This window comes from Zonotrichia leucophrys, chromosome 7, assembly GCF_028769735.1.
Source record: "Zonotrichia leucophrys gambelii isolate GWCS_2022_RI chromosome 7, RI_Zleu_2.0, whole genome shotgun sequence".
Taxonomy (NCBI): domain Eukaryota; kingdom Metazoa; phylum Chordata; class Aves; order Passeriformes; family Passerellidae; genus Zonotrichia; species Zonotrichia leucophrys.
In genome coordinates this window covers 25,017,609-25,031,795 of record NC_088177.1, presented here as the reverse complement: position 1 = coordinate 25,031,795, position 14,187 = coordinate 25,017,609, and the positions used below count along the sequence as shown (strand labels likewise).

The 14,187-nt window shown below is 39.6% G+C and overlaps 1 protein-coding gene across 3 annotated transcripts in view; it reads left to right on the top strand.

The window, feature by feature from the left end:
• RAPGEF4 (Rap guanine nucleotide exchange factor 4) overlaps positions 1-14,187 on the top strand; it is a 141,767-nt gene that overhangs the window by 123,393 nt on the left and 4,187 nt on the right. For all 3 annotated transcript variants that reach the window (XM_064717886.1, XM_064717887.1, XM_064717888.1), the window contains 5 exons: positions 2,246-2,336; positions 4,551-4,601; positions 5,216-5,303; positions 5,634-5,698; positions 13,977-14,031. In XM_064717886.1, coding sequence (XP_064573956.1) covers positions 2,246-2,336; positions 4,551-4,601; positions 5,216-5,303; positions 5,634-5,698; positions 13,977-14,031 — 350 coding nt within the window. The remainder of the gene's footprint in view (positions 1-2,245; positions 2,337-4,550; positions 4,602-5,215; positions 5,304-5,633; positions 5,699-13,976; positions 14,032-14,187) is intronic.

Here is a 14,187-nt window from a genome sequence, read left to right as displayed (position 1 = left end):
ATATCTCTTTATGGATTTACTTGTGCTTAGGGAAGAGGATATCACTGACAGCCTATCCTGCCTGCTTTTCATCTTTATCTCCCCTCAGATCCGCTAATGAGGCACTCCCTGACCTGTACTAGTAGATTAAGTTGGTGTAGCTTTAGCATTTGAGTTTATCCATTCTACCCTTGTTCACCGACACTAATCTGATATGGGAGAATTTGTGTGAGCAGCTCTGCCGGAAGATCTGAGAGGGCACCAATCTCCCAAAAGACAAACCAGCATATGGGAGAGATCATTTATTCAAATGCTCAGTGTTCACACAGTGCAGACACAAGTGAGGCCGAGATCTCAAAGACTCACTCACTCAATACATCCAAATCTGGAAAAATGAAAGTACAGAAAGAATAGGATGGTGTGGATGATGAAGAATAGGATGGTGTGGCAATTATGAAGTCAGTAGGATGAGATGATTGTACTAATTTTGTCTGAAGCTAAGGATACTTCAGAGGAGCTAAGAGCTTCAATGATGAATTAAAAATATGAGAATCATAGATTGAATCTTGTTAAAGTTTTCTTGGTAAATCACAGAATGATAGAATAGTTTGGGTTGGAAAGGACTGTAAAGATCATCAAGTTCCAACTCCCTTGTCATGGGCAGGAACAGCCCATTCTTCCACTAGACCAGGTTGCTTAAAGCCCCATCCAACCTGGTCTTGATCCCTTCCAGGAATGGGGCAGCCACAACTTCTCTGGGCAGGCTGTTCAGTGTCTCACCACATCAGTGCCCTCCTTTGCACTCACTCCGGCAGATCCATGTCCTTCATATGTTGGAGTTCCAGGGCTGGACCCAACTCTAGAGGTAGGGCCTCACAAGAACAGCAGGGGAGAGCCACCTCCCTTGGCCTGCTGGCCATGGTGCTTTTGCTGCAGGACATCGTTGGCTTTTGAGGCTGCAAGCACATATTATCAGCTCATGTAAGAGTCTTGTCCACCAGCACCCTCAGGTTCTTCTCCCCAGGGCTGCTGCTCTCAATCCATTCTTCAGCCAGCCTGTGTTTGTGCTTGGGGTTGCTCCAACTCAGGTGCAGGACTTTACACTTGGCCTTGTTGAATCTCATGAGGTTCACACAGTCCCAGCTCTCAAGCCTGTCAAAGTCTCTCTGGATGGCATCCCTTCTATCCAGTGTGTCAACTGCACCACAGAGCTCAGTGTCATCAGCAAACCTCCTGAGGGTGCACTCAAACCATGGCCATGACACTGACAGAGATGTTAAGCCCCAACAGTCTCAATACCAATTCCTAAGTAAAGCCACTCGCAGCTGAAGAAGCAGAGATTGAGGTGCTGAAATTGGATGTTGTTGGCACATTAGTTGAGAAAAATAAGAGATTATTTGCAAAAACCCAGTGAGATGCAGTTTTGTGAGTTTTTTTCCTGATAGGCTTTGTTTTATCTCTTCCTTTCCTATTGAGTCAGTGAGCCACTGATGGCGACCCAGCTGAACAGTTGTTTTGACTGTGGCCATCAGATTGTATCTACTCCTTCACATGGCATGTTGGATCTTCCATAGCACTCAATTACATGTTCCAGTTTTTCCTGACTGATAGCAAAATCCTTCTGTGCATTAGAGGTGGAGTGGGACCTGGAGCTCCTTTTGACCAGGACCTCTTTAATGAAGCTGGTAACAAATGGCTGATCTTTTCCTGAAACATACTAGAAGTCCAGAATCTATAAGGAATAGAAATCCTATACTGCAGGAGAGGTCACTGCATGGGGCATCTCTAGACAGCTGGTCTCCTCCCTTTAAAAAGACTCAGTGGCCCTGTAAACTGCACTGAAGATTGCCTAAGGAGAGCTTCAAGCATTCATTAGCTGTTCAGGAGCTGTCAGCAAGTTCTGCAGCAAATGAAGTTATAAACAGTTGTTTGCACTGTTTCTGGTATCCCTTGGGACTGAATTGAGCCCAGTTTTAGAACTGTGTATCTGGGTGGAGAATTGGTTGAAAGACTAGAATTCCTTGCAGAAGCTGGCACCCAGTGAAGCAGAAGAAGGGAGGTCATTTTAGGAGGGAAGGGAAAGAAGTCTGCAGAGTGTGGTGAAGTGCTAGCACATTGGTGAAGAGGTGTCTGCAGGCAAGCTGGCCAGGGCTGCCTAAATTCAGTCACTTCTAAGCTAGATGCCTGGGTTCAGCTCTCTTAAGGTTGTCATAAGTACTGCTCTCACTGATATATACAACTTAATACCTGGCCCTTTGTGTTTCAGCTGTAAGGAATACAAAAATCTGAATTCCTTTTTCGCTATTATTATGGGACTGAGCAATGTTGCTGTGAGCCGTCTGTCATTAACGTGGGAGGTAAGTCTTTGCTAAAATCCTATTCCAGGAAGCTTGAGGGGGACTTGTGCTTGTAGCTTGCAAAAATGTGAATTGGGCCTTTATTATTGATAAAGCTACTAATTCAGCTCCTGACCATAAGCCTTAGCTAAGGCTGACAGTATTTATTAGTAAGGCAGTATAGTACACCCGTGGATGTGCTGAACACTCACAGGAGTTAACAAGAGTGACAACAGTGGCTCCTATTGCAGAGCTAAACTGCCCAACAGGATGAGCAAGCTAGCCAGCTAACCTCTTAGGTCAGCCCATCCTCTGTGTGCCTTCTCTTTACTGGTGGTTCAGTGAGATCATTCCACTGATAATTCTCTTAAATTCATCTTCTGTTTATACATATTATTTTCTGATCTCCACTGGAACTCTGTTGCCCTGTTAAAATGTGGGACCAGTTCTGGTTTTCTCTCTGACATGCATTTCCAGGCTTACTGGCAGTTTCGTCTTCATTGTCAGAGCTTCCACCTTTTTCTGTGGCTTTACTCTTTTGTATGAGGGTATAAAAGGGTGCAGTGTCCAGCACAGTGTAACCACTGAGAACATACTGGATATCAAAAGCATTACAGATTTAAGTGTGCATACATTTTGTTCATTAGAAATTTAAAATTATTAGCATGACTGTGGTTATTGATGCAACTGAAAGCAAAATTTGAACACCTTTAAAAATGTGCTCTTACACAGGAGATCAGACTAACATGTCTGAGGGTACACCAGTCCTGTTTTCAAAAGTACATTTATCATATCAAATCAGTGCTACAGGCAAAGATTTTCTGGTTCTCAAAATAATGACCCAATATTGGTGGCTACTGAGAGGAGCTGGGAGAGCTGAGACAGTACAGGACTAGAGAAGAAGGAATTGAATGTATATACTACATACAGCAATCTGAAATCAACACTAAGTCTGAGCTGGTAGGGGGGGCACAGATCATTTCTACATGTGGAGGATTAGCTTCAGATCATGGAAATGTTACCACACTCTGGTCCTGTAGAGCAGTTGCTTTAACAAGAGAATTTCTGCAATTTGATTTTTAGCCAGATATATACAGAAAATACTTAAAGACAAACATACCAAGACCTGATTTTTTCTATATTTCATGCATTTACATTAGTTGCATGCAGAAATTAGATATTTGCAGGTGCAAATGTCCAATTATACCACTTACTTCACAAATACCTAATCTGCATGCATATGCAAACTAGGCACACAGTTGTTGACACACATCATTAAAAATTAGGCCCTTGCTGTGGCACAGTGTAAATAGCTTGCCAGGGTACACACTTCAAATGTAGAAAGTATTGCAAAAAATAATTTCTGCACTATAAAGTCTCTATTAATTTTTAATGTTATCCACTGCTAATAGTAGTCTGAAAAACTCAGCAAATACAGAGAAATTTCTTACTAAAAATAACTGACATGTTCTGATGGTACATAAAAAAATTACAGTGATCTTTGAAACCAATTTATAACATATCTTATAGTCTTTAGAGTAAAGTTATTTAATCTGTGTAACATACTATGCATGAGGGGGAAAGAAAGTATTTAGTAAAGTCCATCTCATCTCAATCATTGCATGATCAAGTGACCATTATTTATTTGTGTAGGTATTGTGGACTGAAAAAATATTCATTAATTTGTACCCCAGAAAGTGATGGAGGACCTTTGCTGCTGAGCATGTCAAAAATTTTACTAATAAATGCATCAGCATGAGCAAAAAAAACCTCCTGGAAATGCCCAGGCCTGAATATGAATGTTTGCAAGGGCAGTTCATCATAGGTATGAATAATTAAACTGATCAGCCCCTATGAAAGCTGGGTGTAAATTATATTTTCAGATAGGCTATAATCAGGGATGTCCTGAAAGCATCCACGTGAATTTCCCATTACATTCTGAATTCAGTGATTGCAATGTGAGCCAAACAAATATCTGAATCTAAACATCCCAAAGGACTAAATTCAAGTCAGGGTTTAAATCAGGATCCAGGTTTCATGGCTGGTCCCGTCTCTATTTTTAATCTGGTTGCTAGGAAACATGTTGTATTTTAGATTAGCACATTGTTAGAAATATCTGGCAAAAAAAGAGCACTTTCCTGACTTAGGGCGTTGTAGAAGGAACTAGCATTTACAGTAAAATTACTGCACTGATCTGATTTAATTAAGGTTTGCTATTTTTGTTTTTATTAACAGAAACTCCCAAGCAAGTTCAAGAAGATCTATGCAGAGTTTGAAAGCTTAATGGTGAATAGCAATAGATCCCTTATTCTATGCACAATCTGAGATAATTCAGTTTCTGATTTGAATTCCTTGATTCAGAACATTTTATATGTCCTTGTTTGACTTTAAGAAGTTTATGATCCCATTTTAGAGCTGCTAAAACAAGTATGTATGACTAATAAATTATACTCTTAGGAACCTACTCTGAGAGAACTTATGTACCACTCAAAGTTAATCTGGGAACTCAGAAAAGCTTTATCACTTGTTTTCCAATAGTACATATGGGAAATGCTATTTTTCAACCTGGATTTTTCCAGGCAATACATTTTACTGCTACAACATATGAAAAATTGGATCTGCAGCTGTAAGGAGGGAGGAAAAAATATGTGGTTTCTTTTATGAAGAATGTTTTTGGTATTTGGCATGAAAAAATGTTTGTATTTAGTGGTTGTATTCTCATTGTGTAACCAGTCAAGGAGAATGATAAAAGGTGTCTGAATTTGCAGATGCACTTTTAAAGTCACAGGAAAAAAATAATGTTTTTAATAAATACCATGACAACTAAATTAATGTATATAGTGTCTTGATATGTATAATAATACATATTAGTAATTATTTGATTTCTCTTTTTTTGTAAGGATCCATCAAGAAACCATAGGGCCTATAGACTGACTGTAGCTAAATTGGACCCTCCAATAATTCCTTTCATGCCACTGCTTATAAAAGGTAAGCTTGGATGTTACCAGAATTATTAACTTGAGAGCTATTTGTCAAATATCTGAAGGATAACAGTAGCAGCAAGAAGAAACAAAAATCAATCTCAGTGTGAGGTATGATCTTTTTCCATTATGAAAAGCATGATACAGACAAGACAAACTGCTTTTGTACATCTGAATATCCTACCTCAACTTTATTAGTCTAAGAAATGCTGCACATTAAAACCTAAATTTTTTACTTTACAGCTGCTACAATTTTTGTAAGGGTAGATAAAACATTCTGCTATTTTGTGGCCATGATTCAGAAATGGGCTTTCATGTGTTTTTTATTTCTATACAGACATGACGTTTACTCATGAGGGAAACAAGACATTCACTGACAATCTAGTAAACTTCGAGAAAATGGTATGTATGACATATTTGAAAGGAGACTTAAAAATACTTCCCTATTCACCTCTTCAAGAGTGAACTCCTCAACAGTGACTTTCAGGGCTAGGGAGAATGAAGGCGGGACCAAGACCTGGCAAAAATAGCCTGCATTGTACACAGAGCCTGGGGCCTCTGGTTTTCTGGAAAACCTCACAGAGGTGGAGAATAAACTGCCCACTGAGGCATGCACAGCCAAAATATTTCCTAGGAGAGGGAGCATCAGGGACAGGAAGCAGAGCTGTTAGAGACACTTTTTAACAGTGTTGGACCAACCTGTGATTTTTAATGCTGTTCCTTCAAACAGGCCTGAACTGCCTCAGGCTGGGATAGTTCTACATTGCTCCTTGGAGAATGAAAAAAACATTGCAAAGAACTTGCACAACATATATTTCTTCTTTCCCTTCACTAATGAAAGGAGATGTCTGTGGCTTGATTGCTTTCCTACTGGAAAGGAAAATCAATGATAAAGGCTAGAGCATGCTCAAATCTGATATAAGTCCTGCACATAAGCTGTTATAATTTCAAACACCATTGTCAAAAACTGCAGGCAGGCAACCTTCCATTGCAGAAGTCTCAACTGAAACTTGAATTTCTCAGCAGTGAGAAGACATTTTCTTGGTTGCTAAGATCATGTTCCTCATTAGTGTGGTTAATGACACCTGTATCTGAGAACCTGCATAGCCAAACCCAGCTATGGCATCTGCATAGGTAAACCAAACCTGACTGACTGCTCTGGCAGTCAATAGTAGAATCACAGGATCGCTAAGGTTGGAAAAGATCTCCAAGACCCCTGAGTCCAGCTCTTAGCCCAGCACCACTGGGTTCCCCAGTAAACTTTGTCCCTGAGTACCACATCCACATGCTCTTTGAACACTTCCAGGCATAGTGATTCCACCACCTTCCTGGGCAGCCTATTCCAATGCCTGACCACCCTCAAAAGGAAGTTTTTTCTCATATCCAATCTAAACCTCCCCTGGCACAACTTGAGGCTGTTTCCTCTCAGCCGTTCAGCAGCCATGCTAGAGCATATTTCCTCTGGCACCTACATGTGCTTGTTCTTAGTAGTACAGTAATCAGAACCACTCCATTCCACTGGAGTTACATAACTCCAGTTATTTCCACTGCACTGTGCAGGCGTTTGTCTGACCCTCTGAGCACTGATAACTGCAGAGGGGAAAAAAGGAGTGCTTTAAGCTCTTTAAAAAACTTCACAGGAAAGTGATCATCACTCTGAATGAATTCTCTTAGATTTTAATCTGTAGCTCCAGGACAGCCTCTGTCCTTGGTTGAAAATACCCCTTCACTAAGATGAGACATTTTGTAAGTAAATGGCAGTGCTAATGCCTGAGTGAGGGCCTGACCTCACTTTGCAATAATGGCATTCTGTAATTGCATATGCAGACTGTGTTGCCATCTCCTTCCAAAGGCCTTGAGCATGCTACCTGCAGAAAAGGACTTTTTTTCTGCACTGCCTGTTTTAATTAGTTATAGAAACAACAGTATAGATAGTAAATACTTTGGGGAACACAAAAGGGATCTCAGACTTGGTTGGAACACCTCCAAACCAGAATGGATGGCAGCTGCATTGCTATGGCCATGGTTCTGTGGCTGAATTCATCATCTCCACCTCACTTGGCCTGTTTACACCTCCTGAGCCAGAAGAGCCAGTACATCCACTGGCCTCAGAGCTCTGCGCTTCAAGCTCTTTATGCCTCATTCTGTGTGAAAGCCACTACAGGAGGGAGGAGCTCTCCTGTAAGCACTTCCCATAGACAGAAGTTCAACACAGGCTTGTCATTTAAGAATAGTTCTGCACCACTCTGTACCACATTTTGGCACTCCCAAAGCCAAGAGTGAATTTTATAGCAGCTTAAACTGATCTATATCTAAGTTTCTGCAGGTCTGCTCTCTTTACCTTAATCTGCACATTGTCTTATCTTCAAAAGAATGTTACCCCCAGAAAAAGAGTTTACTAGTAGCACTGAAAAGTTTTAAATAACGTTTTATACTGCAAGAATGTAGTACCAGTAATCTGAGTTTTGTTAGTTTTCATTAGGAGAGGAATGTGAAAATCAGTTCATGCATTTTTGATGTTGCATATATTTTATGGAATCAGTACTGTCTCATGTTCCTCAACTCACCAGAGATGGAAACATTCTCCTTTTTTAGTATTCTAAGCCTTTCTTTGGTTGGTATTTCACCTAAAAGCTCACTCTGCTTTTTCTCCAGGCCTTACTGCAAGTATATCTTTCGTCTCTTTATTGTTCTTCTCTAGCTCTTCCGCATGCTTCTAGGTGCTTTTACTGCCTTTCTCAACCCGTAGCTGTTCAGAGCAACCTGTATTCAAATTCCACCCACACAATTCGTTCAAATCCTACTGTGGACCTGGCAGTTTTTAGCTTTTTGCATGTGTCATCAGGTCAAGCGAAGAAGAAAAGCCTACTGTTAAACCTCAGTCGCTGCCGCCTACTTGCGTTAAGCTTAAAACTGTCATATCCACACATAATTGCCAGATATTAAACTGTGAAGACAAGACCACTCAGCCAGATAACTCTCAGGTAAATTCTCCTCTCTTTTAAATAAGTATAAGGCCAAGTTTTTGTGATGTTACTCTGCCATTTTCAGGAGAAAGGTAGGAACCAGATTTTTTCATAGGAATCATGTTTTGCCATTTGTTGTTGCTGTCTGTTTGTTCCGCTGCATGATGTTCTGTCATAAGCAGATGGAGATTCCTTAGAGTGCTGTAGGAAGCCACTCTTACTGATGTTTCTGAAACATCTTGGTTCTTTGGAAGATTGTTTACTTTTATGCTTGCTAAAGTTTACGAATAAAAATATCTGGGTAGTTGCCACTGGTGGTGCCACTTGCCACTGGAGGAGGTGGGTCCCTCCGACTCCCATGTAAGCACAGTGATGAAACTGAGAACAGCCTCTGGCATCACGTCTGCATTCTCACCACAGAGCCTGATCCCGACAGCTGATGTGCTGCTGACAACTTTATTCCTGTAACTGGCAGCCAAAAGTAGAAGTTTGATCTAGTGGCATCTCTTCAACTGAAACAGCTTCCTTTAAATCTTCCCTGTTTTGCAATGTTTCTGTTATTATTTATATTAAATGATGCATCCTAAAACATGCAGAAGCTGTCAGGCAGTGTCTGAGCCAGGAGCTCCCTGAGTGCCAGAAACAGCAAGGCCTGGTTTCCTAAACATTTGTGTTTCATGGCTGCTTGAGCTCTGCTCAGATCTCTCCTCGTGGCTGGGGCATGTGTTGTTTCTTCATGGCTGGGGAATTCTGTGTGAATAGGCTTTTGTCATAACATAGGAACTTGCACTACAGCCTTTTTCCTGAAGGAGACAGGAGGGCACTTACACAATCTTTCTCTTGTCCACAGCCATCTGTTTTCACAGAAAATTGGTAGGAGCTTTCTTGTGTTTGAAAACTCTGGGTTCTTTTTTCAAATTGAACAAAATTATCTAGGGAAGAAGGGAAAAACAGACAGATGGTGTTGAGCCACATTAGCCTAGTCTTTTTTAGCAACTCAAGCTAACAAAGAAAAAGACTGAGTCAATTTTTTCCTGCTACTCTTTCCTATATATTGATCTTTTCAGTGGTGGAGTGACAGAACTGTGGTATTGGCAGTAGTAAGGGGACATCACCTGCTGCTGCCTTTGTGACTGCCTGCTCTTTCTTTCCCTTCCCCATCTTCTGATCCCCACAGATGCCTTATCTGGAGGAGGCTGTGAGGAGTGGGAGGACAGGGACACCTAGCCAGGGAAGAGAGTAACCACATGTGGCAAAGTCACAGCTATGGGTAAAGAGGGAAGTTTGTAAACAGACCCATTTGGTTTGTGCAAGTTGTGGGTAAACAGTACTGGACATGTCAGAAATAGGTATGCTCTTAGTCTTTGTATTTGCACTGTGTTTGTGCTCTTTACTCATGCCGTTGCATGAAACCTTAAAATCCAGTCTGGAAAATGTTATTTATGTATTTTTCAATAAGTAGGCAAAATTACTAAATTACTAAATTACTGGTCATTGTAGTGTAAGGCTTTGTCTTCAACAGCAAACAAGACATGGTTTAAGAGAAGTATTCAATGTCTTTTACTTATCTCACTGCAAGAAGCTGTTTCTGCCATGGTGCTGCTCAGATGTACATTCTAGTTTGGCATATATGACAAGATACCAAACCACCTACATCTCTTCTCCCCTGGCGATTTGATAGTACACGTTAGTTGTAAATGAGCCTTCAGAAGACTCATCTATGTAATAACAGAAGACATATTTATTACAGAGGAGCAAACCTTTTGAAGCTTTTTAAATACTGTAGTTTTAGTTTGGAAGGTACATGGCAATATACACCATTTAAGTGACGCTGCTTTTATGACTAAATATTTAGAAAAAATTTATAACTGCTTTCCTAGAATTAGGTCTTGGCAGGGAAGGAAGAGAGAGGAAAGTGAGGAAAGTACTGAGCATGACTCTCCTTAGGAACAGGCAATATTTCATACTCTTGACCACTTACTGATTTTTTTCTTTCAAACCTCAGCTGCCTAATTGCACTCTGACTGCCAGTACAGAATTTTGTATTCATAGACAAAGGGAAGATTCAATTAATTGGGAACTTTATCAGTGCCATTTCTTGAAATCATCAGAGAGCCTGAACAAAGATTACTTTCTGTGGCACCTTGTCCATATGACATTACCCAGCATTATCTCAGTAATAACACCTGTAGAGGGAGCAGAAGTCAGGAAAAAGCTCTGGAAGTGCTGACCTGCCATGGCAGCACAAGATAGTGCCATGATCCCAACCACTGATACTTCTTTTTGTCGAGCCTCTTCACCCTTCAGGTGAGAAAAGAGGATTAGAGAATTTGTGCATATTTGTTTTCAGGTTTTGTGGAGATGAACAAAAGGGAATTCACACTCTTATCCATATGCAAAAAAAGGGGGCAAACATTCTTTAATTTTTGGAACATAAAGATTATGCAAAAAGTGTGTGACTAAAGCCCTTAGTAGTTTTCAATAGCATATATGAATATTTATAATATTTAGCAACTTCGGTTTGGAATGGATTAGAAGATAATGTTCTGGCCTGCTGCCACAATTCCAAACTGTAAAACTTGAAAGGGTATTGTTGTGTATACACAGCATGCTGTAGTAGCCATTATTTATTATATTATGCAGTTGGTTCTATTTCAGAAAGATCCAAATTTAGGTTTGTATAGCTTTTTGATAGTGGTCTTGCTTAGCACTGTGAGTAAACAGAGGTTAATCTTTGCAGGCATTGACTAGAGGTAATCCTCTATTTGAAGAAACACTGTAAGGAGCAGGCAATTAAACTTCTATCTGAACATTTTTTCTGTCCATGTTTCTAGTTTTCTTGCATCAATAGAAGACAATCTAACTTATCTACGAGATTTGGGAATGGAAATTTCACTTTGTTTCATTACCTGTTTTTCTGTTCACTTTGTACCTTACAAAAAGGAACTGTTAGGAGCTTAGACATTATGAGACAGTAGAACAACACTTGGAAAAAAAGTAGTGTGAAAAGAGCTCTTCAAAGATGCATAATACTTCAGAATCTCCCCATTGACTTGTGATGCTGTCTTTGGGCCACATTTATTCAGCCTTAACACTCAGTTCCTCATTGGTTTGTATTTCGTCATTGCCAGGATAATTCTGAATGCACAGATAGAATCACATTATCCTCAGGAAAAGGCAAAGGAACCCTTTAAAATGAAGTCTTTCAGCCAGCTGAAGGAAGCCAGGCAGTTCAGCCTTTAACCAGAAGTCAGACAAATCCATTGCCACTTCTATTTTTCCTTGCCTAGAAGAGCCCACACAACGGCACATTTGAAAATAGCAAAAACTTTTTAAAAAACCTTCACTACATACCCATATTTTTTCTTTCAGTACAGTACTGCATTACAGTATTTATTCTGGATGTTATGCTTTTTTTGAGAACAAACTCCCCACAAGAGAAAAAAGAGTAAAATTATCCCAAAGAACACTTTTTTGGATAAATCTAAGTTTTCACATATGAAGCTAAATAATAATAACTCCAAAGATTATTATGAGATGAGGCTTCACAACCTAAATACTTACGGGTATGAAAAATTAGGGTGTGTATTAACAATCCATCTAGAAAGCACATCAAGCAAAACTAGCTATCTTCCTGAAAATGAAGTGTTCTTAGCAAAGCTTCCTTTGAAGGTAGACAGTCTTGAAACTTCATTGTGTTGGCTGATGCAGTTCAGCTTTATGATCTCTCCTTGAAACAGTTATTGTAGATGAGTATTTTTTGAACTGGTATAAACCAAAATAGCAGCATCACATAACAGAGCCAAATATGAAGCCGCAGAAGTGTGAAACAGTCCTTTTCATATGCTTGTGTTGTTTTGACTTACATTTGATTGGGTTAGACTGAAAAACCGACACTGTTGCGTGCAGTATGTTCTGTCCCAGCCCAGTTACCCTATTTAAGAGGTTCCATTGAAGTCAGTGGAGTTTATTCACATGCTTAATGCTTAGCACCTGTGAGGATGTTTGCAAGGTAAGTGCCCTAGAGAATCTGCATAGTAATAGTGGCTTGAAGAGGTATGAAAATTACATTAGGATAAAATTTACACTTACTTGAATTATACACGTAGATACATGTAACTTTAGGAGCAACATAGCAGATCCAGATCTGGATTCCCTAGATCTTTTGGGAACGTGTGTTTTAGAAATAACATATTTTAGATCAGTTTCATTTACTAATGCAAGGTGTAATCCACAAACATTTAGGACATCGTATATCAGTAGCGTTTCTTACGCCGACCAACCAACACATTTTTGTATGCTTGATGGTACGTTAAACTGTGTGAGATTATCCATTGTGTGTGTAAGGAATGTCTTACATTGGTGCTTCCCATTCTGGAATGAGAGATTTCACAAGCTTAGTTAATTTGTAACATTTTCATTTAAGATTATAATTGTGATTTCATTTAAGATTATAATGAATTTAGAGGAGCATATGCCCCAGGCTTTCTTGTTCACTAGTAAGAGATATATAATTCCATTTTGTGAGAGCTTATGGCTAACTAGCTTGTTAATCTCACACAAATTTTCCATAATGTCTGAAGCAGCCTGGTGAGAGTGGCTGTGTTAGAAGATGTTGCTGTGTTGGAACACAGACATTAGAGTCTGATAGGGAGTAGCATTTCCTCCCTCTATTTTTTTTAAACAAAAGAAACTGAAACCAATGTCCTTATTACAGGGATTGAATCAAACTGTTTCGCTAACTACTGAAATTTCAGTTTATTTGACATTATATAGAACAACTAATTCTGCCCCATACTGGTGGGTATATTACTTCTGTGGTGCTAATCACAGAAACCAGTTAAATTTCTACAGTCCAGAACTAATGTTTTGCTGTATGAATAACCTTAATTTATTTTCTTAAAATCTATTGTAAAATAACATCTGGTTTATCACAGCAAGTGTATTGATTGAAACTGAATTGAATGAAATGATGGGGGGTTTTTTGCTGAAGAGTAAGCACAGCCAAGAAGGACTGAAGTGACTTCTGCTTTTTTTTTGGTGAACTGTCAGTAGAAGGGTCCACCAAAAGTGAATCCACTTTTCAGGTTGAGTGAGATATACTTGTGCAAAGTAACACTGTGTAACAGCTCTGTTTATGAAACAGCTCTGTTTATGTGGCTGCAGGCCACAGTACTGACAGTGGCCTTCTCACCTGTGAACCGAGCATTCTGCCAGTGGAATCACCCTCATGTGCTTATTTACACTGTCAGCTTCCAGGAGAATGCATTTTAAACTCAAGTTTGTATAAAAGGTGAAAGCTCTTTAATTGCTGAATATATTCTAGAAATGGCCTTGCTGTTAGGAGCTGATAGTCTTTAAATGAACGTGTATATACTCCATGGTATTCCTTTTACTTTTTAATATGGTAAGATGTTATCAAAGAAATGCACATTGAAGGGGCTGATTTTCATTCTTACTTAGGGCCTTTTACAGCATTCAAGCAAGGGGAAGAGTTCTCTGAGCGCATGTAAATTATACTCATGCTTATTTAAAGCCTGTGTAAATGCAAATCACACCCTATACATTAAAGTAGCAGCATTAAAATTATATTTTCATTCATATGACTGCTTTTATTGGCATGTGTCTTCACACTCAGGCACAGAGGTGCTTCGTTTGAATGCTGATGAAATACAGTGCTTGTTCTCTGATTGCATCCCATCTTTTCCTTCCAGCGCATGATTGCCAACACTGTCAGGACAGTGAAATTCTGCCGAAGCCAATCTTTCAGTAAGTGTGTTACAACATCTGTACTGTCAGCATTATCATCAGTAGCTACAGTAATTACAACTAATTCTGTGTGTACCAGAACTGAAGAGCCTGCTTTCCAGTGATTCTTCCATGTTTGGATCCTGTGATGTTTCACAGGGTGAAATATCCTTCAGG